The sequence below is a fragment of the Sphaeramia orbicularis genome, chromosome 16, assembly GCF_902148855.1.
Source record: "Sphaeramia orbicularis chromosome 16, fSphaOr1.1, whole genome shotgun sequence".
NCBI classification, from domain to species: Eukaryota; Metazoa; Chordata; class Actinopteri; order Kurtiformes; family Apogonidae; genus Sphaeramia; species Sphaeramia orbicularis.
Window position 1 is genome coordinate 22,350,354 of NC_043972.1, and position 23,686 is coordinate 22,374,039.

At 36.6% G+C, this 23,686-nt stretch overlaps 1 protein-coding gene across 1 annotated transcript in view; it reads left to right on the top strand.

Moving 5' to 3' along the window:
* cpne4a (copine IVa) overlaps positions 1–23,686 on the top strand; it is a 143,363-nt gene that overhangs the window by 63,550 nt on the left and 56,127 nt on the right. The window contains exons 5-8 of the mRNA XM_030157841.1: positions 3,937–4,011; positions 4,165–4,248; positions 6,785–6,874; positions 21,275–21,373. Coding sequence (XP_030013701.1) covers positions 3,937–4,011; positions 4,165–4,248; positions 6,785–6,874; positions 21,275–21,373 — 348 coding nt within the window. The remainder of the gene's footprint in view (positions 1–3,936; positions 4,012–4,164; positions 4,249–6,784; positions 6,875–21,274; positions 21,374–23,686) is intronic.

A 23,686-nucleotide genomic window follows, 5' to 3' on the forward strand; every position in this document is an offset into this window, starting at 1 on the left:
CTTTTCACGTTAAAAGATCAGACAAGCAAAAACTAAAATACACTGAAGACACACACTTACACTTTGTTCTGGATGACATGAAGTAAATACGAGCTACAAACCTACAATAATGCATTGATATGTTCATCCTGTCAGGTCATTATGTTGTTTCTGCGTATTTTCTATTGTCGTTTTATTTGTTGTCTGGTCTCGTATCCGAACTGTTCCCATTCCTCAACATTCATCATACATATAGTTTAGAAAAAAACAGAAGGTTGAAAATGGGTGATAAAACAACAGTGATATGTAATGATGTTATAGTTCTAAGGAAACAGTTTTGGAGTTTGACTGAAATGTGTTAAACAGAGGAGCAAGTTGTATTTTTTTTTTCATTTTGTTATTGTGTTCTTGTTTTCATTTTAATTCAATTTCATTTTAATTCAGTTTAACCTAATTCATATTTATATAATACATATCCTATTCATAAGTTCTTAATTTCTTATTGAAATTTTTTGTTGTTGATTTTTTAAACATTTCTTGTGTGTGGTTTTTTTTTTTGTGTTTATTTAGTTTATTTTTTTAGTTTTATTTAATTTTTTTTTTTTTTTACTTTTTTTGTTGTGTTGATTTTTTTTTTTTACATTTTTTAAATTGTGTTGATTTTTGAAAATTTTAGTTCTTTGATTTTTTTTTTTTTTTTAAATATATTTTTTGCTGCGTTACATTTTGTTCTCATATTCTCGTCTTTTCTCCATTTTCATCATGTTCTTGTTTTTTCTGTTGTGTTCTCGGCTTTTAGTATTTTCATTTTGATCTTTTTTCTCCTTTTCAACAACAATCTTATTTTTTTCTTCATCATGTTCAGTGTTTTGTTTACTACTATTATCCATTTTCTTCTAGTTTTCTTTCATCACTTCTCCAGACGTGACAGATCAGCTGGACGCGTCTCAGTTTATTTCATCTAATTCCATATAAGTCGATAAAACGAGGTCTAGTATCGAGCTGACGTTATGGATATTAAATGTTCTGTGTTGTTTCTAACTCGCCTCCTTCTGCCTTAAACTCATTGTCCTCACTTGACATTTTTTAAGCACAAACTTTGTTCATTTTCCTTCCTGTTTGCGTCTCTGAAACCCAGTCTCCATCCGTCTGAGCTGCATTTCACAGGTTTTTCCCATCAGCCCTGATCGTTCTGATCCTCTGAACCGGACCGACAGGATTTCAGTTTGTCTTTTCTTTGGAGGATTTCCCTCCGACCAACCTGAAGCCTCGTCTTTACTGTTCATTCATCCACACATTCACAGTGAAAATCCTCTCTGATGGTTTTTACACCTCAAACAGGCAGCGTTGACTGTGAAAGGGCTTCAGAGCAGGAAGCAGCTGTTTGAGGAGACACACATTCACCATTTCTTTGTGTCTTTTTGTTCCTTTATCTTTATTCCTGTTTTATTCTGTTTCCTTTCATTGTTCTTCTTTTTTTTGACTTCATCTTCCATTGTTTTATCCTCTTAGTTTTGACCATGATTTCTGTCATGTTTTGTCTTGTGTTGTCTTTCTTTTCATTCATGTCTATCCTCCTTTTTTCCTCCATTTTTCTGTTTTCCCTCCTTCTTCCTCTTCTTTCATACTGTTCCATCTTCCTACTTGTTTGGATTTATTTTCTTTTCCATCTTTCCATCTTCTGTAGTATTCTCATTTTTTTCTTTCCATTTGCTTTTCTTTTTAGTTTTTTTTCCTTCCACATGTTCCCAGGTGTCGTCTGTTTCTGTTTTTCATCATCTTTTTCTATTACTTTCCTTGAATTTCCGTTACTCTTTGCCGATCCTTCCTTTGTCTTCATCCTCCTCTCGTTTTTCTCCTTCCTCTTCCTTCCTCTAATCTTTTGTCTTCCTGCAGTCATTTTTCTTTCCTCTGTGTAATGAAACCTTTCTGTTTTGGTGTTTTCCTTCCTCCCGAGGCTGAAATCTGCCTAATAATGAATGCTGTCAGTCTGTTTACATGATAATAAGACACAAACATGAATATATGTGTGTTTATTATGTGAAAAAGCCCAGCGGCGTCACTTCGTCTTATCTGAACATTGTGCTGTTATCACATTTCATCCGTCATCTACCCTTGAGGTGTTTTCATCGCTGTCACATGGAAATGTATCATCACTTCAGGAAGACGTATTTTTCCACAACTACAATAATCATATGAAGATACATTTCATTGAGATACAATGACTCTCATGGGATGGAAACATTTATGTAATGTTTGTAAAATCATCTTGTTTTAAACTGTTTGTCTCATTAATTCTTAAAAATAACAACACAGAATACCACAGAATTTAGGTTTTAAAGCCAATTTGGTGATAATAACATGGAGATATAGACATATGAGCTTATTGCACATAACATTGCGTACAAATGGCATTCTAGCTGCACATACTGTTTTACTAGACTCTAGTGTGTTTTTTCACTTCTTTTCTATATGTGATGTACATAGTCTTGATATACATATTCTTTAGTGTTTTTATATCGACATACATATTTTTTTATTGTTTCTATATAGATGTACATATTTAGTGTTTTTATATTGACATACATATTTTTTAGTGTTTCTTTATTGATGTACATATTCTTTAGTGTTTTTATATTGATGTACATATTTTTGTGTGTTTTTATATTTTTTTATCTAGCCGAGAACTACCTGTAAGCAAAATGCTATGTGCACATAATGACAATAAACATCCTTGAATCTTGACTTTCCTCTCAACAAAGCAGAACCTGAGGCGTCATCTTAAATACCTTAGTAAAGACCAAGAGCTATTTTTGTGGTGACTTTCAAATGAATTTTCCACTGCATTTAAGCAATTTATCACCTTTTAATTGAATATTTTCCTCTGAATTTAGCATTTTGCATTGAAAATCAGGCATTTTACTACATTTAATTTACTGATCATGTGTGTGTTTGAAAGAACTCAGAGTGAATACTATGGTTATTAGAGGAAGAAAAATGGATAAAAACAAGTGTTTACAACCACTGTCATTTGCGGATCTAAATGGGTTTTACTGGTGAATCAATGTTGCAGATGATGACAGTCATTCTATGTTCAGTACTGAGCCTGTGAACATCCAAATGGGTTAAATCTGATGATGATTTAAAGCTGAGAAACTACATTTTACCTGAATTATTTCAGTGTATTGATAGCATTAGTGTTTCAATTGTTACTAAATGTTGCACACTCGGACACAAGTGGAGTTTCAGGTGTACATGAGTTTTTTAAAAAAGGTTTTACTTTCTTCCATGCAGCACATCACACATACACTTCAGACATTTTTCTGTAACCACACATGCTTCTCTTCCTGTCCCACCTGAGGACCCCCTCGGGACCCCCCCCCCCCTTCCCCCCCAATGCCTGTATCAAACTGTATTAGCATGCCTAAAATATGACAGCTGCTACTGTAAATAAATAAAACAATTAAACAAAATAATAATGGGGGGTGACCAGTGTTCATTAACATTGATGTTAATTACTCAGGGCCCCACATAAACATATTGGATCAATAGATGCTTTTGATCACTGGTAATTTTTTTTTTTTTTTTTTTTTTAGGTTTTTTAAGGTTAAAACTGACATAAGTATGGTCATGAGAAAAAAAAATGGGGTTAAAAATTATTTATAATACATAAAAAAAGTCAAAATCTGTTAAAAGACATGAAAAAGATGCAGAAAGAGGAAATGTGAAATGTGAAAAAAATGCAAGAAATAAAAGAAAATGACTGAATGAATGAAAGAGGAAACATCTACACTAATTTGGTGATTGTGATGATAAATAAAATCCAGATTGTACCAGTTGTTTCTTCCTGAACAGCAGGTCATCCGATGTGAATATTCAGTTCTTGGTTGTTAATACCTGAGCCGTTGCTTCATAATGAGCCTCTGATCAAACAGAATCATTTGTATTTGTTTTCAGATCACAGCAGAGGAACTGACGGGCAACGACGACTACATCGAGCTCTCCTTCAGCGCCAGGAAACTGGACGATAAGGTAAGTCCTCCGTCACAAACAGCGAACGCAGGAAAATCCATCAGTGTGAAGGCAGATTGTTTATTAAAGTATGTAATTACAACGAGTGAAACAGGACCAGACCTGACAGATTTATTAGACCAGCCCTGTTCATTCGTATCTCTGTGTGTTCAGGACTTCTTCAGTAAATCAGATCCTTTCCTGGAGATCTACAGGCTGAACGATGACGCCACGCTGCAGCTGGTCTACAGAACTGAGGTACAAACACTGAATCCACCTCACGCCGTACTCACAGGATTCATTTATCATTGGAGGAAGATGAGGTTTTCGACAACATGATCAAGGTCTGAACTGAAAAAGTGACACATGAGTGAGTTTCTGCTGGGAATCCATCCAACCAGAATGATCTGTGATGGACTCTCAGGTCTCAAACTGGGATGAAGATATAAGAAACTTTTGAGTTCAGCCAATCATCAGCTAAGAGGGCGTTGAGTGTCATCACTTCATCCAGAAACTGAATGTTGACTGTGCTGTTTTTATCCTTAGAAAATGGAACAAACTTTAAGAAATGACGTGTAGAGCTGTGATTAGTGGTATTATTGTCTGTTTTGTCTAATAGAATGTAGAATAAGTCTAATAAACCTCAGACTATGGCCAAAACTGATCAGAGTCAAAAGGTTATTGTACACATAATCTTTGTGAAGAAGATTAGACATTTATTGGATGCAAAATAATGTAAAACTAAAATAATGTAAAAAAAAAAATAACAAAAATAAAAAAAATAATTAATTAAAATACGAAAAAAATACTAAAACAAATAAATAATAAAAAAAACAAATTAAAAAATAATACTAAAATAATGTACAAAAAAAAACAAAAATAAGCCAAAAAAGATGAAATTGACATAAAAGTTGAAGAGATTAAACATAGAAATAAGACAAAATACTAAATAAAATGCATTAAGATGCAACAAGCCAAAAAAACTACATTTTTCTTAAATTTTCACATTTACAATGAACAATACTTCTGTTTCCCTTTTGTTAATAACAACAGTTTGACAGTGCAGATATGTTATGATTTAAATAAACCAAGTCAGTTAATGAAATATTGGAAAACGACAGAAAAATTATAATAAATAGTGCAATGGCCAAAAAAAAAGTAAACTGAGCAAATATGTCAGAACTAAATTATACAAAACCTATTACTGAAACAAAACCAAAATAAATTGGCGTTGCTCTAGTTCTACATTAAACTCATGGCAGAGGAAGAATGAAAAGAGATGGAATAAAATCAGTCAAACTGTATAGAAATAGTGAATAAATAAATAAAATAGTAAAAAAAAAAAAGTAAAATATTAAATCTGTTTGTTTTTATGAATTTTTCCAACCAGATGAACAGAGATGATTATTACAATTATATAAAACAATGATGAATATTTCAAGTATTTGTGATTTGACAGTTATGTAATAATTGCGACAGGCTTGGATGTATTATGGAGGAAATAAAACTATTTTAAAGGGCTCATATTTTGCTAAACCCACTTTTATTAGTCTTTGGTTCATTTATTTGTGCATTTGGACCCTAACAGTTCCAAAAGTTTGAATGTGAACCCTCCATGTGCTGCAAAGCTATCTTTATATTCATTTTGATAAAAATCAAGTGGATTTCTACAACCTGTTTTAATTCCTGCTTAATTTGTTACATTTTATAACTAGTTACGTCACAACATTTGAACATATAAGGTCAAGACTTCTGACGAACATTTCTCTGAGTACGACATAATGGTTTATCAGCAGCAGCGGTTGTAGTCCAAACTGAAAATATGTCCAAACTTAGAGCAGATTACCTAAAATGTTCGGGACAGAGCAGCACAGCCAACAACCTGAAGGGGGTGGGGCATGAAGTGGCTCATGTGCATTTAAAGGGCCAGCGCTCCAAACCACCTTTCTGGTGTCATTACTCAGAAATAGGGTTGAAGATGGACCTGTGGAGTTTAATTAATGAAGAATTCAGACCCAAGCAGAGCATTTACAGTTTATGTAGACCACAGGGAAATGTTTTAAAATGCATAATTCCATTAAAAAAAAAAAAAAAAAGCAAAATATCACTTCTTTAAAACTTAAATTAGCATTAGATTAGAGTCCAGGGGTGTCCAATCCTGGTCCTCGAGGGCCGGTATTCTGCATGTTTTAGATGTTTCCCTCTTCCAACACACCTGATTCAAATGATAAGCCTATCATTAAGCTCTGCAGAAGCCTGATAACGACTGTCACGTGTGTTGGAAGAGATACATATCTTAAACATGCAGGATACCGGCCCTCGAGGACCAGGATTGGAGACCCCTGATTTTTCTGGTGTTATTTTTCCAGTTGTGACATTAACTTGTTGAAGTTGTGACCAAATGTTTGAGTGTTTTCACCTTTTTAATGTCCATTTAATAGGGACATATTATGAGTCATATGGTTTCTGATATGAAAGAGGTATAAAAACTCTGAAACTAATGTTATAGTATCACAACACTCACTCTACGTGGAAACAAAGACAGCTACTTTTTGACATTAAGATGCTGTCCCCCAGAACCAACAGAACCAACCTGGAACCCTGGAATCATTTATCAGGGTGTCCACATGATGGTGTCCATGGCACCGACAGGAAATGGGTGTGGTCAGCAGAAAATCATTAAATCAGCAGAAAATAACTTAAATCCACAGATATAAAGACATGGTAGAAAGAATAATCTGTTTGGTGTTTGGTCTCTTTATCCATTTTTCATCTTTCGTTTGTTTCTTTTCAGACTGTTATGAATAATCTCAACCCGGTTTGGAAAACCTTCAAAGTTTCTCTGAACTCGCTCTGCAGTGGAGACCATGAGCGCAAACTACAGGTAAAAACACACACACTGTAACACACATACACAGTGTCTTGTATCAGTCGATGTTGTAGCGGCTCCAGTGTAAATGTAGACGTCTGATTGGCTGAAGCTGCAGGTCAAACTGTCTGAACCGCCAAAATAAAACTGAAGATAGAAAAAAGAAACAAAACAGACAAATTCAATTCAGTTTTATTTATATTGTATCAAATCATATCACAAATTCTCACCAGACTCCGTGAAGTCACATCCATTATAGAGAAAAACCAATATGTCACTGAGGGCAAATGGTTGGTGACCACTTGAAAAGTTTTGTGGACTTTAATATTTTCCATATGTTCAGCATCCTCTAGTGGTTATTTAGAGACATTTGTGTTATTTCAGTTCATTTTAGTTCAGGGTCCACATACAGTCCAATATGATCTCAACTGGGCTGGACCAATAAAACAACAGTATAGTAACATACATTTTTCTCTTTGTTGTAGTAGAAAAAAAAGTCAAGTTACAGTGTGAAAATGTTTAAATTTACAAACTATCCTTAAATAGACAAGGAAAAATAAGTGCAATTCATCAATATTATGCCTCAGCTTATCATTTACACATGTGCAGTACAACTTACAGATCACACTGGATCTACAAAGGTATGAAACATTTAGTCCCAGGCATCCGAAACTGAAAAACTTAACATTTAACTTGATGGTCAAAGCAAAACTCAGTGACACCCTTGACTCTTGGTGTGTTCTGTGTAATTTTTCATCTTTGCAAATTCATCTGTATGACTGAACCCTTTGGACCCTGCTTTAATTTATTCACAAATGTTCATCTCTCTGTGACATCTTGACCTACATTCACCTCTATGTTTAATGTCATGAATAATGTGTTTGAGATCAGCTGATTAATTTTTGCCCTGCGATGAACTGGCCACACACCCAGGGTAAACCCCCAGGGGTGCATGTACATGTACTCACTGTCCTCACTGAAAAACCACCATACTGATAAGGTTTCATTGCAGAGGTCTTTAGATTAAACTGGACTAAGTCAAATAAAAACCTGCACTCAAATTTAGCTCCTGTGTTAGAGTTGACTTCAGCCATCACATTTTGACGAACATTGTTCTTCTTCAGAGGATGAGTTCGTTAAAGTATAAGAGCTAGAAATGGTCAAAACTGGTGCATCTAGGTCAGGCTGGGCAAAAAACCTATTCAATATTTCAATATACACATCTTTTAAACTAGAAAAGCACTTGGAGAGTGCAGACCTCCACCAAGGCAGATCAGTGCCCCCCCCCAATCACCACCAAAATTTAATCATTTGTTCCTTGTGCTAGTATCAACATTTCCTGAAATTTTCATTCAAATCCGTCCATAACTTTTTGAGTTATCTTGCACACGGACAAACAGACAGACAGACAGATGAACCAACGCCGGCAAAAACATAACCACCTTGGCGGTGGTAAAAAAAAAAAAAAGAAAAAAACTGGCACATCTGCAAAGTTTCACAAATCTTCAAACAAGTTTCTTACCTCAAAAACATGATACACTTTAGAAGAAGAAGAGGAAGAAGAAGAGGAAGGACGAGGAAGAAGGAGGAGGAGGAGGAGAAAAAGAAGAAGAAGAAGGATACTTCCTTTCAGGACGGTTCACACTTTAAACTCTTATTCTATATATAGAATATTTTGTAGAACTCCTGTCGTGTTCTGTCTGATCTTCGTCAGCTCTACATCAACATGCGAAAACACACCATGTAATGTTTCTTAAATCAGTGGAGGCAGAAGTGGAAGCCTCTCCTCGTCTCTTTATATGACACATTCAAAGCTGAATGTGACTCCAGAGGACAAACTCATCATCCTGTCTGTCTTCTATTCATGATCGTTTTCCACTCGCCGTCCTTCAATCAGCCCGGAGACCAGAGGTTGGGCCCCCTGTCAGCAGCACAGAGATGAGGTCTGAGGGTCAGTGACCTGCAGAGAAATAATCATCAGACAAACAGAACATGTTCAGAGACCGTGATGACTTTAGAAACACTGCAGCTGATCAGACCGATGTTTTCTGTCACCTACCCCCAGCAGGAAACAGGAAACCTCCAGTTTACAGTCATATTTTACTCACAACACCGTTCATACGCAGTACAACACGTCCTTTTTGTGTCCAACATTAGTATTCCTCTAATAACACTCCAATGTGAATCAAAAAACACACATTCAGATTTGATGTTTTTTTCTGAAATATAAGTAACTTTTCAGATCTTTTTTGAGGATAACATTAAAACTATAAAAAACAAACTGGTCAGAGCTAGTTGGTAGAACTGGACAGTGACTGGTTTACGTTGTTTATTTGGAAAAGATCTGCCCACTGTAGCTAAAAACGCAATATGACAAAAATGATTAAAAAAAACCCTATACATTAAGACTTAACATGATCTCAGACTTAAAGGGGCTATGTGTGGTATATCTATTTTCAAACATTATATAATTAACTAAAATAATCAATAGAGTATTTAGAAAGAAGAGCTCTGGCATTATACCAAAGATGCCAATATACTGGATTGTGGTGATACACTGTAACAAATTTCTGTAATTTTTAAAGTAAAAAATTACAGTAGCTTCTTGTTCTAACAATTTACACGGTGTAACTGTATATTCAATAATCTTCACATCTTTGTCAACTGATACATTAAAGCTCTGTTAGTTTAGCTCTGTTTTTAGACAGAAAACAGCCACAGTAAAACCACAAATCACCTCTGTTTTCTGTACCGATTGTGTTGTCAGTAGCTGAACTAAAGATCTGTTTGGAATCATATAAACAAGGTCAGAACTGTTACAGTTTAGTCTGAACCGTGGATCAACAAACAGCAACTTAGCAAAGATAATAACATCATGTAATAACTTTAATCCCTCATAAACCTCATAATCGAACTCATTTATGAAGAAGACACTCCTGTAATTTTAGCATCAAATGCATTCTTTTCATTTAGAGCTGTGTCCAGTGGTGAAAACAACAATGCTTCTAGTTTTCATCACTTTGCCACTTTCTTTGACTCAGTGTGACTCACTACTCCCTCTAGTGGTCATGTAAATACACTGGACTGTCTGTGTAAATATATTCAGTTCATATCTCTACAATCCAATACATTAACTTCATAACTCTTTATTCTAAACACTCTAATGATACTTTTTAGTCATTTTTTAGTATTTGAAAGTAGAAATACTACATATACCCCTTTTAATGTTTTTATTTACAGTCCATATTTAACAACATTTTTACATTCATGTATTAGAGGATGGTAAACATACAACAGTTCAATCCCCTTCACAAATCAACTGGTCTAGGCTCCACTTTAAACCAGTCCTTCTGTCATAATTTCTTGACGTTTGCTACTAAAAGGAGAGGTAATGGCCTGATCACAATCAAAGTGTACAAGTATATTTGCATCAGTTATTAATCAGTGTTGCAAAAAGATACCCCCAAAACCATTCCCAAAATGTTTCTTAGGCCTTCTTATTACTAGATCTTGCAATCCTCCAAATTTGAAGAAAATCAGATAAAAACTGATAAAATGGCGACCCAATGACTGTGAAAACATGTGCACAATTTTATTGTTATAAGAGAGCAAAATTATTGTACATAATGTTTTGTAACACAATAAATAATTACTACTCAACTCCTGTGTCTTTTTTATTACAAAATACACACATCACATTGCTTTTCATTTATTGATCATTTTTGTTGAACAGCTGTTTGATTATAAATCCTTATTTTCAGTATTAAGACAATCAACCATTTTGTTCTGAAAACCCTTCTTTTACAGCCCTTTAATTGTAATAATAGAATGGGAACCTGTTATTTCAGTATTATTATGACTAAATATGCACAGCTAGACAGATTTTGGTATGCTCCCTGGCTGCAGAAAATTTTGGAACTTTGGAATTTTGGTGTGGTAAACGGATGTTTACGTCGAACCGCATGTTTTCAATGGCGCGTTGTTCACCAAAATTCATGTAGTGTCCATACACCAATATACTTCCGTCAATAATATCACGTATATGCCTTATAGATATATTGTTATAACTTGTTCACAAATGTTTATTTACTCCTGCACCAGGTAGACTTAGTTACAGATCTAACAGAGGTGCGGCCATGTGGTAAGCCAGATTTCCATTCCAATCTTGTAGAGTCCGTACACCAAGTAGAGTCTGAACACCATATTCAAAATATGTGGGTCTAATTTTATTGTTTCTGTCAATATATGGAATTTTTCAGCACGCATTCTTTGGACACGACATCTATGCAATAAACAATGCATGATTATCCTGAGTGCTGAAACATTTGTATATCTTATGGAGGCTATCAGGCTGGAGTGTCCGTACACCGAATAATTTCTGATTTGACAGGGGTACAAGCCTGCAAAATTTTAAGTAGACACCATAATACAAAACTATTTTGGACTTTAAAAGAGAAATATCAGACAAATAAAATGGCCTGTCTGATTTTTTGATAGAGCAATATTATTTTTTATCTACTGTGCACCCTTCCTGTTACCCTTGATTGTGATCAGGCCGTAAGGAAGTGTGAATCTAGACATTTCTCAAACCTTATACTTTTACACTGATGCAGACACTAATCTGATTCACCGCTACTGTAAAAATACTCATTTTGCTGGACTTAATAAACTGAAAGATGCGCCTTGTTGGCAGCGTAACGTCCCATCGCTGCACTTAAACGACCAGCAACACAAGAGGCATTTAAAGTGATGAATAAATGCGATCAGAGCCCAAAGCGTTGCTCGTTTCTCCCTCTGTGTGGCTCATGTACATATTATTGTGCCTCAGGGTGGGTGTTTGCTGTTTGTGAACGCTACATTAGCAGCGAGGATGTTCGCCGCTACTTCACATCTGCTGCCATCCATCACATGAGAGAAAACGGTCAAATTAAAACACGGCCCTGATGTTAACGTCTGCAGCCGATAAATCACTGCAACGCTGAACTAAACGCCTCATGGTGTTTTAAAGATGAGGCTTTTATGAGTAACTCTTATTTTTATGTTCATAATATGAGCAACGCATGCAGATTTTTTTGTTTGTTTGTTAAAGGAACGTTCCACTAAAAGTCTGTTTTATGTATTGAGTAGTCTTTTGTTTTTTTTGTTTTTTTTAAAAAAGTATATTTTATATAGGGCTGTTTCTGGCAACGAATTTCGAGCAGTTTGTCCAAGTAGAGTTAGCATCACGCATGCACAAATGGGCAGTTGATTGGGTAGTGACAGGCAGCAGAATCAACCCATAGAGATGGAAGACACTAAACAGCACGTTGGCCCTCTGGATGGAAATATGAGGCCAAAAAACAAGACGGAACAGTTGTTTCAAGTTGTTTTGTTGAAACTGTTGAAGGTGTTTAATTAACACGTCAAGTGCATATATATTCCCTTCTTTCTTGAGTCTGTTTGCTCATGCAAAATGAAGTGCAATTAATATAATTTAGAAATAAATGATATTTAATAATGATTTATCGAAATTTACCCACACCAACCCTGTGATTAAGCATTTTAATCTTTTGACAACACTAATTTTAAACAAGCTAGTTGATTTCTTGATAGGTTGTTTAAAATGATTAAAATGCAACTGTTTTGTCACTTACCTATTTTTACCATTACTTGTTTTTAAGATTATTCACTATTTTGTTAAATGAAGTGAATTACTCTACTTTTTCCTTTATTGTTGTACTGAATACCTGTGGCTTTAACTAATGGATGATTTTGGCCATTTGCTCAAATAAATAAATAATACTCAGAAGATAAATTTAGGTTTAATTATTGATACATTTTTACAGAATTTTATGAAAATATTAAAATTGCTTGAGATTTGATCCACATACACCTCAAACTTAACAATGAATTCTGTATATTTTGGTTTAGAAACAGTAGCCAATAAATCAGACAGAATAAATGCACCTGATGCCGCCTCTAAAATACTTGTCTGTATAATATGCCTGTTCTTTTACTGAAATATTATAATTCCTGCATTAAAACCTTCAATTCTTCACCCATAAACTCTAACTACCTTTCCTGTTTCTGAGTTGTCATGATGTTAAATGCATGAACAGTGAATAAGTTCAGGGAAAAAATATAAAGTGATAGGTAACATTGTTAAATATGGACCAACCTTAGATGGAGGAGGTGATAGGTGGACAGGAGATGTATTTTAGACAAAAAAAACCCAAAACAAAACCAAAAAACAAACAAAAACAAACAAACAAACAAACAAAAAATATATACATATAGGTCATGTAAATGCAGTTTTGTAGGAGTTTTACCATTAGGATTTTGTGTTCCTACAGATTTCATTTTAGGAGTTCACCTATGAGGGCGTATTGATGTTTCAGTTAGTTTTTAGTCAACACCAGAGTCATTAATTCACCAACAGTGTTAAACTAATTACCGCATTTCCCCAAGAGACAATTACATGCTGGGTCTTTACTAATGGCTAGTGTCAAGGCCGACACAAACAAATAAAAGCCAGTTCTCAGTTACATGCTGAGATCATAATATAGAAAAACTTATGGTGCTGCCAGTTAAGCATAATGTTGAATTCTATGAGTTCACCCAAATAATCCAGCTGTTTTCAACACTTATAGACCTTTCACCTGACGTTTTATTGTCTGATCTGTCACTGCAGGTGTGTGTCTTTTCAGCAAAACAGTTATTCGTAGAAACAAGCATGACTGCAAGACAACATTTACCACCTGTTTTTACATTTTGGTTGAAGGTTTTTAGTTTGAAGTAGTTTAAAAAGTGTTGCATTTGTAGAAAAGCACATTGCTGTACTCTTAAAGTCCGGATCAAAATGAAGTTTCATACTAAATTGGGCAATTTCTACTCATTACAAAGAAAACATTTGAATGAAGACCTGCCTCTAAAATGAACCTCCTTCAAATAAAGGCCTGGTACCTTCTGCAGCTCACATTAATGAAGACCTGGAAATGCAGTAGTTTCATTGTTTAGTTTGACCTTTACACTGACCTTTACACACAGCTGCTGCTACATGTTGTACAGATGTACAGTTAGCAGCATTCCCACGCATCCTGGAAAACCTGGAAAATGATTGACCAGTCATGGAAAACATGGAAAATGAGAAAAAAGCTTAAACATCCTGGAAACGGTGAAGTTATCCTGGAAAATTATTTATCCTCCCCCTGCCTTATGACCTTGTGTGCCTAAACTGAGATGAAACAAAGGAAATTGTTTTTTAGTGATTTATTGAAAATATACAAATATTTTTAGAGGAAGTGCAGGAGAGAAAGTAACAGAAGATAAAGTTAAGTTGGGAATTGTCCAGTTAAACATTTGGCCCTTTTCCACCAAAATACCAGGAACTTTTATAGTTAAAGTATAGTTTTATAGTTAAAAAGTTCCTAAAAGTAATCTGTGTGTTTTGCATTTCCATCACACCCAAAGTTCAGGGTAATTTATTCAAATCAGGCTGATGATGTATGGGGGAGCGGTAAAAGAAACTGCAGTACACTTCATGTAAATGCAGAAACTAAGCTCTAGCACAATAAAATGACACAGTACTTTAAGTGGAAAAAAGTTCCTGCGGTGGAAAAGGGCTTATTGTAACTCCAGTTTGTCAGGCTAATGAATACGCTGTAATCTGTGGGTGTGTTTGCATTATTCTATGATACATTTGTCATAATTATTTTTCATAGATAAATTATAGCCATAGACTGCACATCAAATGTCTGAGGAATAAACATAGAAACAATCTGGGTAAATGCAAGTTACAACTGTAGAAAAGAATGAGGGGGACAGGGGAATGGATTTGAGTATGACGTGATAACTTGTCTCTGTAGCGACTGAAAATGTCCTGGAAAAGTCCTAGAAAATAATTTCAGGGAAAAAGTGGGAACACTGAGTTAGTAATACTCTGATATTTGGTCATTGAAAAACACATTTCTTTTTTGTTTGTTTCTTTCAGCTTTTGTTGGTGGAAAATGTATAGCTTTCAGCCAGATAAAATCAATAACAGCCATCTGTGTGCCTAAACCCTCCATAAGCCTCAGAATTATAAACCTATTCCAGAGAATTGTAGAAGATTTTTTGGCTGCTTTAGAAAAACCTTATGATGTATCAAGACAAAAATGGTGTAAAAGCTGCAACAAGGCAAAACATGAAAGCAATGTCAAAGATTTATGCTTCTTGTAGCTATGGTTTAAATACTGCCACAGTTGGCCATAGATTATCCAAAATGTCTAGTTTTCAGTGAAATATCAGTAAAAGCCATCACTGTGTCTAAACCTTGGGGATATGGCATATTGTTTTAGTTTCAATGTCCCAAACAATGCTTCAAGATAAAAATGACATAACAGATCCAATAAGAAAAAACCACAACAGCAATGGAAAGGATTTGATTTGTGTTTCTTGCAGCTGTTGTATAAATATTACACTGAATTGGTCCCAAAAGATGCAGAATGTGTCTTTTTTTTTTTTTTAGTAAAATAACATCATTAAAAAAATCATTGTGCCTGAATCGCCCATAGACCTTGGGGAAACCCTCTTCTGAATGATAAACCTGTTCCACAAAACCTCACATTTTTCTCCCACTGTACGGAAACCTCTGTGCCTCTAATTTCCCTCTGTGATGGATGGATTTTTCGCGAATGAAGCTGTGAGTGTGACAGCTCATTAAACCTGGCTGTGTGTTGCCTCTCAGGTGAATAAGTGGAAGAAGGGCTTTGATTTTTTTTTTTTCCCCTTTTTTAACCTCGTTTTTTTTTCACCCTTCCTTTGTGTGAAGAAGAGGAGGAGGAGGTTTCACTGTCACTGATGTTCAGTTTAATGAGGAGGGAAGGACGAGTCGCTCTCATTAATGTATGCGTCCTATAACACACATATCACATAACACACACATCTACAGCGTCTAATTGGCTCGCTCGCCCACTTGACTCCTGCTGACCTTAACAAGACAGCGGAGCAGAAAAACACCCCTCTGTTCCCCTCCTATTTTTAATTCTGTTATCTTTATCGACAATTAAAGACACATTCATCACCCAAACATGAAACCAGAAAAGCTGTAATAATAAGGATGAAAACCTTCCATATGACAGCTATGCAGACCAGGTTCAACTGGGAAAAAAAAATCTGTGATATCACACAATATTTTACACCAAAAAAATTTAAACTTTGTACTATGAGAAGAGAATATGGAGTCTAGTATCATCGGCAGTGACTTCATTACTACAAATCTGTTTTTTTTTTTTTTTTATTCTAGTCTGGCATGTTTTCCAAAACTGCATTTAATGGATCAGTTGTGAATGTGGTCGAATTATTGCAAGAGGTGAAAACAAAGTAAAAGTAGGGCTCTCAAAATTAACTTGTTAACTTGGATTAATCAATCATCATGATTAATCTGATTAAAATTTTTAAGGCAATTAACTCTTCTGCAGTGCAGAATGAGTCTGAACGTCTCTGCCAACACATTTGGGGCAGTTTGTCCAAGTAGAGTTATGTCACACATGAACAAATGGGCAGTAGATCTGGTAGTGACAGGCAGCAGAACCAGCCCATAAAGATGGAAGACACTAAACAGCACGTTGGCCCTCTGGATGGAAATATGAGGACAAAAAAAAACAAGACAGAACAGTCGACCATCTGCAGGAAGGAGTTTTCTTTTCACCAGAGCACTTCCTTAAATACCACATTAACGCAAAGCATACGTTAGTCAGGGATTCTGCTAGCACTTTGGCTAACGCTACACCCAGCTTGCGACAAACACATTAAGTGCAAATATATTTCCTTTTTTCTTGAGTGTGTTTGCTAATGCAAAATGAAACACGATTAATATAGATTAAAAATGAATGATATTTCATTGTGATCAATCAAAATTATTCCACAGCAACCCTGTGATTAATCTGATTAAAAATTTTATCGTTTGACAGCACTAAAAATAAGTTAAAAATGTAAAGAGGTGTAAAAGATGTTAAAGATGCAGAAAGACACAAATGGCATAAAAGAAACAAAGACAGAAATGACTGAAAAAGATTAAATAAAACCAAAATGGAAAACATAAACAATGTCAAGAAAAACAAGCAATGTAAAAATGAAAATTATATAAAGGATGTAAACAATGGCATATGATATGGATATGATACAATGCAATACAATAATATGATACAATATGATTTGATATGATATTCTGTAGGGAAACTTATTTTGGGCTCAGAAGTGCTGGAACCAAAAAAAGACACAAATGACTATGATAAATGATTTAGGAGATTCATAGAGATGAAAAATGTGTAATTAGGTGAAACTGACATAAGATGAAAACTACAAAAAAGATGAGAATGGTATAAGAGACCGTAATGATGTAAAAAGGTGTGAATGATGCAAAACACAAAACATAAAAAGTCAAAAGATCGTCAAAGATGCATAAAGATGAAAATTGTGCAAAGGATATATTAAGATGAAAATGAAGATGTACAATATGTAAACAATGTCAAAAGACACAAAATGGATACCATGACAAAAATGATACAAAAGAGATGTAACAAAACAAAATGTAAAACACAAAAAGATGAAAATGGCATAAGAAATGAAAATCATGTAAGTGATGTCATAAGGTGTGAATGATGCAAAAAATGTCGAAAGACACAAAAAGATGGAGTAAAAGATACAAAGATGAAAACTTTAAATACATAATCCAAAGAAAACACAAGACACACAACATGAAAACCATTAAAAAAACCTAAAACACTAAACAAAATGGTGTTTAATATTTGACTTGTTCATTTTCAGTCATTTCTCTGAGCCTTTAACAAACACCATCTCCCACAAACCCTGCATCATTATGATTAAATGTCAGTGGTCTGTCAGACTGAAGCGTGTGGATGAACTCTGTGGACATGTTTTTAATTCAGATGTAACTGTAAACTCTGCACATCATCTAAAACACATTTAATAATCAGAATAAACCAACATCTACTGATCTAAAATGTTTAATAACATTTGAGCCATGTCCTGTAGTCTGTGTGTAATAATGCGTCATATGAATGGGTCCTCATAAAGATAGAAACACATGAACACACACATGCAGAGTGAACCTCCCAGTTCCTGAGGGTCCCACATGAATCCACAGCAGAAAGAAATGTGGATGGAATGTCTGCTTTTCATGAATCATGTCAAACTGTCAGTGGATTCAGTTTTATTCTGATTGATTCAGTCCCTGTTGGGTTCTCTGGTCCCAGTGCTGCCGGTTTCACTGGTTCCACTGGTTCCATTCAGAGATGTAGTACAGTAATGGACTGTCATTCACATTGTACACTCATGTCTTTACAGGACATGAGTGTACAAACCAGGGTCACCAATATTCGACCTTCAAAAAATAGGCCAAATATTGAACATTTGCAGTAAAAAGGTCAGTAGATGAAAGTAGAACTGAGTCATTTCATGATTTTAAATGATGATCTCAGTTCATCATGTCATCTACTTTGTATTGAAAAAACCCCAAATAACAACTCTGTCAAAACTTTCCTGTTTAGCAAAAGCTGCGTTTCCACTATGTGGTACCGGCCCGACTCAACTCGACTCGGCCTTTTTGTGTTCCGTTACATAAAAGTACCTGGAATCTGGTCCCCAGTACTATTTTTTCAGTATCTGCTCGGCCTAGGTTCCAAAACAGGTGAAGAGATACTAAAATGTGACATGGAAACACTGCAGACCACTGACTGGTCAGAGAGTTGTCACTGCATCAGTGCGTCATCAATGCGTGGCCCACCATTTTTATCAAACCAGAGATGATGCCAATTAATATACTGATAGGCTAAATACGTGCATGATGACAGTCCACAAAACAACACCGTGGTCGGTCGAGAAGGTTCAGACATTTCTGTCCTTAGTGGCCGACGAAAACATTCAGCATGAGCTTAACAGGACAGCACTCAATGAGTTTATCAGCATCTCAACAGGAGGGAGGGTGGTGTCACTATGACGACCTGGTACTCTAAAGTTGGTGCTAACCTGTAATGAAAACAGCCTCAAGGAATAGTACCTAGTACCCAAGTCAACTTGAGTCGAGTTGAGCCGGTACCACATTCATTTTAAAAGAGCTGTTCATAACTGTAATCTGTATCATAATACTGGAATGGCTCAGAGCGTCTGTGTGTGTATCGGTACAATTCTGACAAATTGAGATGTTTTTACCTGGCCAATTTGGTACCTACAGTTGAGGAATAGTCCCATCTCCACATTAAATAGCTCAGCAAGTTGATAGGACCAATGTTTTCGAAGATATTAGTCATTTTGGAAAACAATTGCCTCACAATCATGGAAGCACAGTGCCACACTGCATGACAGGAAATGGAGTTAAAAACAAGAACGCCGCATTTACTCCCGCAGTACCGACATATCGGTAATAACATTGGCGCCTGCAGCCTGGGCCATCTTTAAAGGGGGGGGGGGGGTAAACATGACAAATTCATGGGACCTAGCACTCCTGGAGGGCCCATACAGCAGTGGAGTGGGCCTGGAGAGTTACAGGAATAGTAAAGCGTCTTCAGTTTGCACTACTCCGACAATCACAGACCGCTATCTACAACCTCAAACCCCCACCCCCGACAATCATGGACCGCTATCCCCCCACGTCACATACTAGTTATAGTTACAGTATTTTACAGAAGGTGTATGACTTTTATCACTCGCACAGATAGTTTAGTTTCAGTCTTTATTAACTTGCAGAGTTTGTGCAACATGTTGTTTTACTGTGAAAGAAATAATGATGAAAAATTCTCGTAAGCTGCCGGTCTGACGTCTGAACTCCAACATGCAGTGAGTCTGGTTTACACAGAGGATTAACAGTTATGTTATTCAAGTCGATGTCATTAATGAAATGTTCAGTAAAAGTTGGACTGGTGTTTAGTTCATCTAGACATTGTCAATATTGTAATAATTTATGACCAAAATCATAAAAAAAAGAGTTTCTAGATAAAACAACAAAAAGCCATCACACTTAAACCTGCAGATGAAAACTAGAGGAAAATCTACAGTTGTGATGCGGTATGGTAAGAAATATATGATTCACACTGTGGATGGTGATTCTGTCTCAGAAGATCCTCATGTAATTTTTCTGACTGGAGCAGTTAGATCTAAATTAAAGATATAGACCCAATCCCAATCCATTCCTTAGCCCTCCCCCTTACCCCTACCCCTTGGCCCTTGTACTTGGCACTACCCCTAGAAACGGAGCTGCAACAGGTAGGGGTTGGAACATTCTCCTATGAAATGAGACACCCCTTTGACACCTGTTACGTCATCAGCTGTCATCGATGACAACACTACCGCTTCATGTGTACCCGCTAAACGGAGGGGTAGGGGTAAGGGGGAGGAGCCAAGGGGTGAACTGGGATTCAGCCGTAGACTTAGAAGGAGAAAAATGTCACTATTGTGAGATTATGTTGAAGAAAAACTTTTCTGAGATTTAAATGCATGAATAACAATCACTAACAAGAAAAGCACTTGGAAAGGGCAGACCTCCACCAAGACAGATCTCTCCCCCCGATCACCACTAAAATTTAATCATTTCTTCCTTGTGCCAGTATCAACATTTCCTGAAAATTTCATGAAAATCCATCCATAAGTTTTTGAGTTATCTTGCTAACAAACAAACATGCAAACACACAAAGCAAAGTGATCACAATACTTCCTGGCGGAGGTAATGATGAAAAAAGTACATCCTTATTATTTTTTATAACAGAATACACTTAGAGACTGTAAAATCATAAAATCACTGGAATAAAAATACTGAGATAAAGTTGTTTGAAGTTGAACACCCAGAGGAAAAGAGCAGTGACTGGTCCTGATTGTCTAAAGACAGTTCAGCCTGTTGACACATGTGTGATCTTCAGTATTGTTATAAATGTTTGAAGACACTGGTCATTATCCAGAGACCGACTGTGGGGAAGCCAGTCCCTTCAGATGGAAACAGTGAAATCATGCCTGAAAACAAAGCAGAACTTAACGATTGTTTGAACTTTGATGTTGTGCTGATGTTTCCTGGATGCACCGCTGAGCCCTGAGTGTCCTGAATCTATTTTCAGTGGGGGACAAAAATCTCATTTATTTCAAAGCTTTAAATCTCCACCATCGAAGCGAAACCCTCAGATTTATTTAGAGACAAGCCTGTGATGTTGTGATGTGCAGCTGAGATGAACAACACGACACCAAAGTCTAATTAGAGACAAAACACAACCTGCTGCTCATATCGGAGATCATCCACTCAGTGTTAATGATAATGAGTTTCATCAGGGAGGAAATGAGGCGACAGTTAGCGACAGTAAAACACTCAGACCTCGCCTTTAATCGACGCCCTGCATGTGGTGTCACGTTCTGATAGTTTGGGATGTGAAAGTTGTGCTTGTGTTGTGTCCTCAGTGCACCGTGTGGGACTGGGACTCCAACGGGAAACACGACTACATCGGAGAATTCGAGGCCACGTTTAAGGAGATGAGAGGAGCCATCGATGGACGACAGGTAGGATGCATCAGATTCCTCCACCTCCTTCTTCTCTTTCCTCTTCTCCTTCTCTGTCTTCTCCTCCTCTCCTTTCGCTTCTCCTCCATCATATTCTTCTTCTCCTCCTCCTTCTTCATCTTCTTCTCCTCCTTCTCATCCCCTCCTTTCTCTCCTCCTCTTCCTTCTCATTCTTCTCCTCCTCCTTCATCTTCTTCTTCTCCTCCTCCTCTTCATCATTTTCTTCTCCTCCTCCTCCTTCATCATCTACTTCTTCTCCTCCTTCTCCTCCTTCTTCTCCTCCACCTCCTCCTTCTTCATCGTCTTCTTCTTCTCCTCCTTCTCATCCCCTCCTTTCTCTCCTCCTCCTCTTCCTTCTCCTTCTTCTTCTCCTTCATCATCTTCTTCTTCTCCTCCTCCTTCTTCTTCTCTTGCTTCGTCTTCATTTTCTTCTTCTCCTCCTCCTCCTTCAACTCTTTCTTCTCCTTCTTCTCATCCCCTCCTTTCTCTCCTCCTTCTCCTCTTCCTTTTTTTCTTCTTCTCTTCCTCCTTCATCTTCTCCTCCTCCTCCTACTACTTCTCCTTCTTCTCCTCTTTCTCCTCCTCCTTCATTTTCTCCTCCTCCACCTTCATTATCTACTTCTCCTGCTCCTCCTTCATTTTCTTCTCCTCCTCCTTCAACTCTTTCTTCTTCTCCTTCTTCTCATCCCCTTCTTTCTCTCCTCCTCCTCTTCCTTCTTCTTGTTCTTCTTCTTCTCCTCCTCCCCCTACTACTTCTTCTCCTCGTTCTTCTCCTTCTTCTCCTCTTTCTCCTCCTCCTTCATCTTCTCATCTTCCTCCTTCAACTCTTTCTTCTTCTCCTTCTCATCCCCTCCTTTCTCTCCTCCCCCTCCTCCTTCTTCTCCCTCTCCTTCTTCTCCTCCTCCTCCTTCTTCTCCTTCTTCTCATCCCCTCCTTTCTCTCCTTCTCCTTCTCCTCCTCCTCTGGTTTAATTTTGCGTGTAGTCTGTTTCCTCAGAGTTGAACATTTACCACCTTGTCCCACAACTCCTTCACACTACATAACATATTTTCTGGTATCTATCCTTTAGTATTAATCTTTCCTTTTACTTCTTACATTTTACCACAAGCATCTGTGCTTTATACGCCTTGTGGTCTTAAAACAGGCTTTAGTACTGACATCATTTTAGGTGAATTATCCATTTTATTTTGCATCATAGATAGTATATACATAGGAAAGGCCATTCCCAGTGAACTCACTAGTTAATAGATAGCTCCTTATGGCTGTACCTCATCTGTATCTGTATCACTGAAGTTGCAGTTTGTTGGCAATCTGACTAAATGGACTATCAGACTATTAAAATATGTCAATACAACAACTACACTCCTGAAAATACTGAAAGTGACATATTTGCCATATGTCATTTTGTGTAAAATGTAACACAATTGAAACATCATCAAAAATGTATTTGTAAGTCTGCATGAACTGCTGTTGATAATTTTTCTGAAGTTAATTCTGATGACGCACAGTGGAAGGGGCAGGACCTCAGCTTTTTATAACGCACAAGAGAAGTGTAACAGAAAAAAAGGCAAAACAAGATGAAAGAAGAAGGTCCTGGGTTCAAAAGCCATAGTGGTCAATGTAGAGTTGACATCTTCTCCTCATATCTGAATGGGTTCTCTGTGGGTATTCATCAAAGGTACATAATAAATGTAGATGGCAAAGTTGGCAAAGCTGACATCCATCATGGCTTCTTCACCCACGCTGTACGAAGGAGAGATACCGCAGGTCCTTCCTTCCCTCTGCTGTCAGACTCCACAATCAGTCCTGCTCCCAGTAGATCACCACATATGTGGTCTACATATGTGGTGTAATAACAACCCTCCCTCCATTCCATTTGTGTTGTTCATCGCTGTCTATATGCATCACTGTCTATAGGCACCATATTTATATATCTAAAACCGCACCTGTCCAAATCTGTATATATTCAAATCCGTATTTATGTATTTTTTTTATATTTATAACCATTTGCACTACATTCATATCAAACCGTATTTGCACTCTCCTTTTAAACACTTTTTTTAATTTAAATTTATATGACTGTTTTACGTGTATGTGTATGTTTGCTGCTGACAACACTGTGAATTTCCCCATTGTGGGATCAATAAAGGAATATCTTATCTTATCTTATCTTATCTTATAACCCCTCCCACCCTCTGCACCACACTGTAGAGGCCCTGAGCAGCTCCTTCAGCACCAGACTTTTACATCCCCTGTGCAAGAAGGAGCTCTTCCACAGGTCATTCCTCCCCACAACCATCAGACTGTATAACA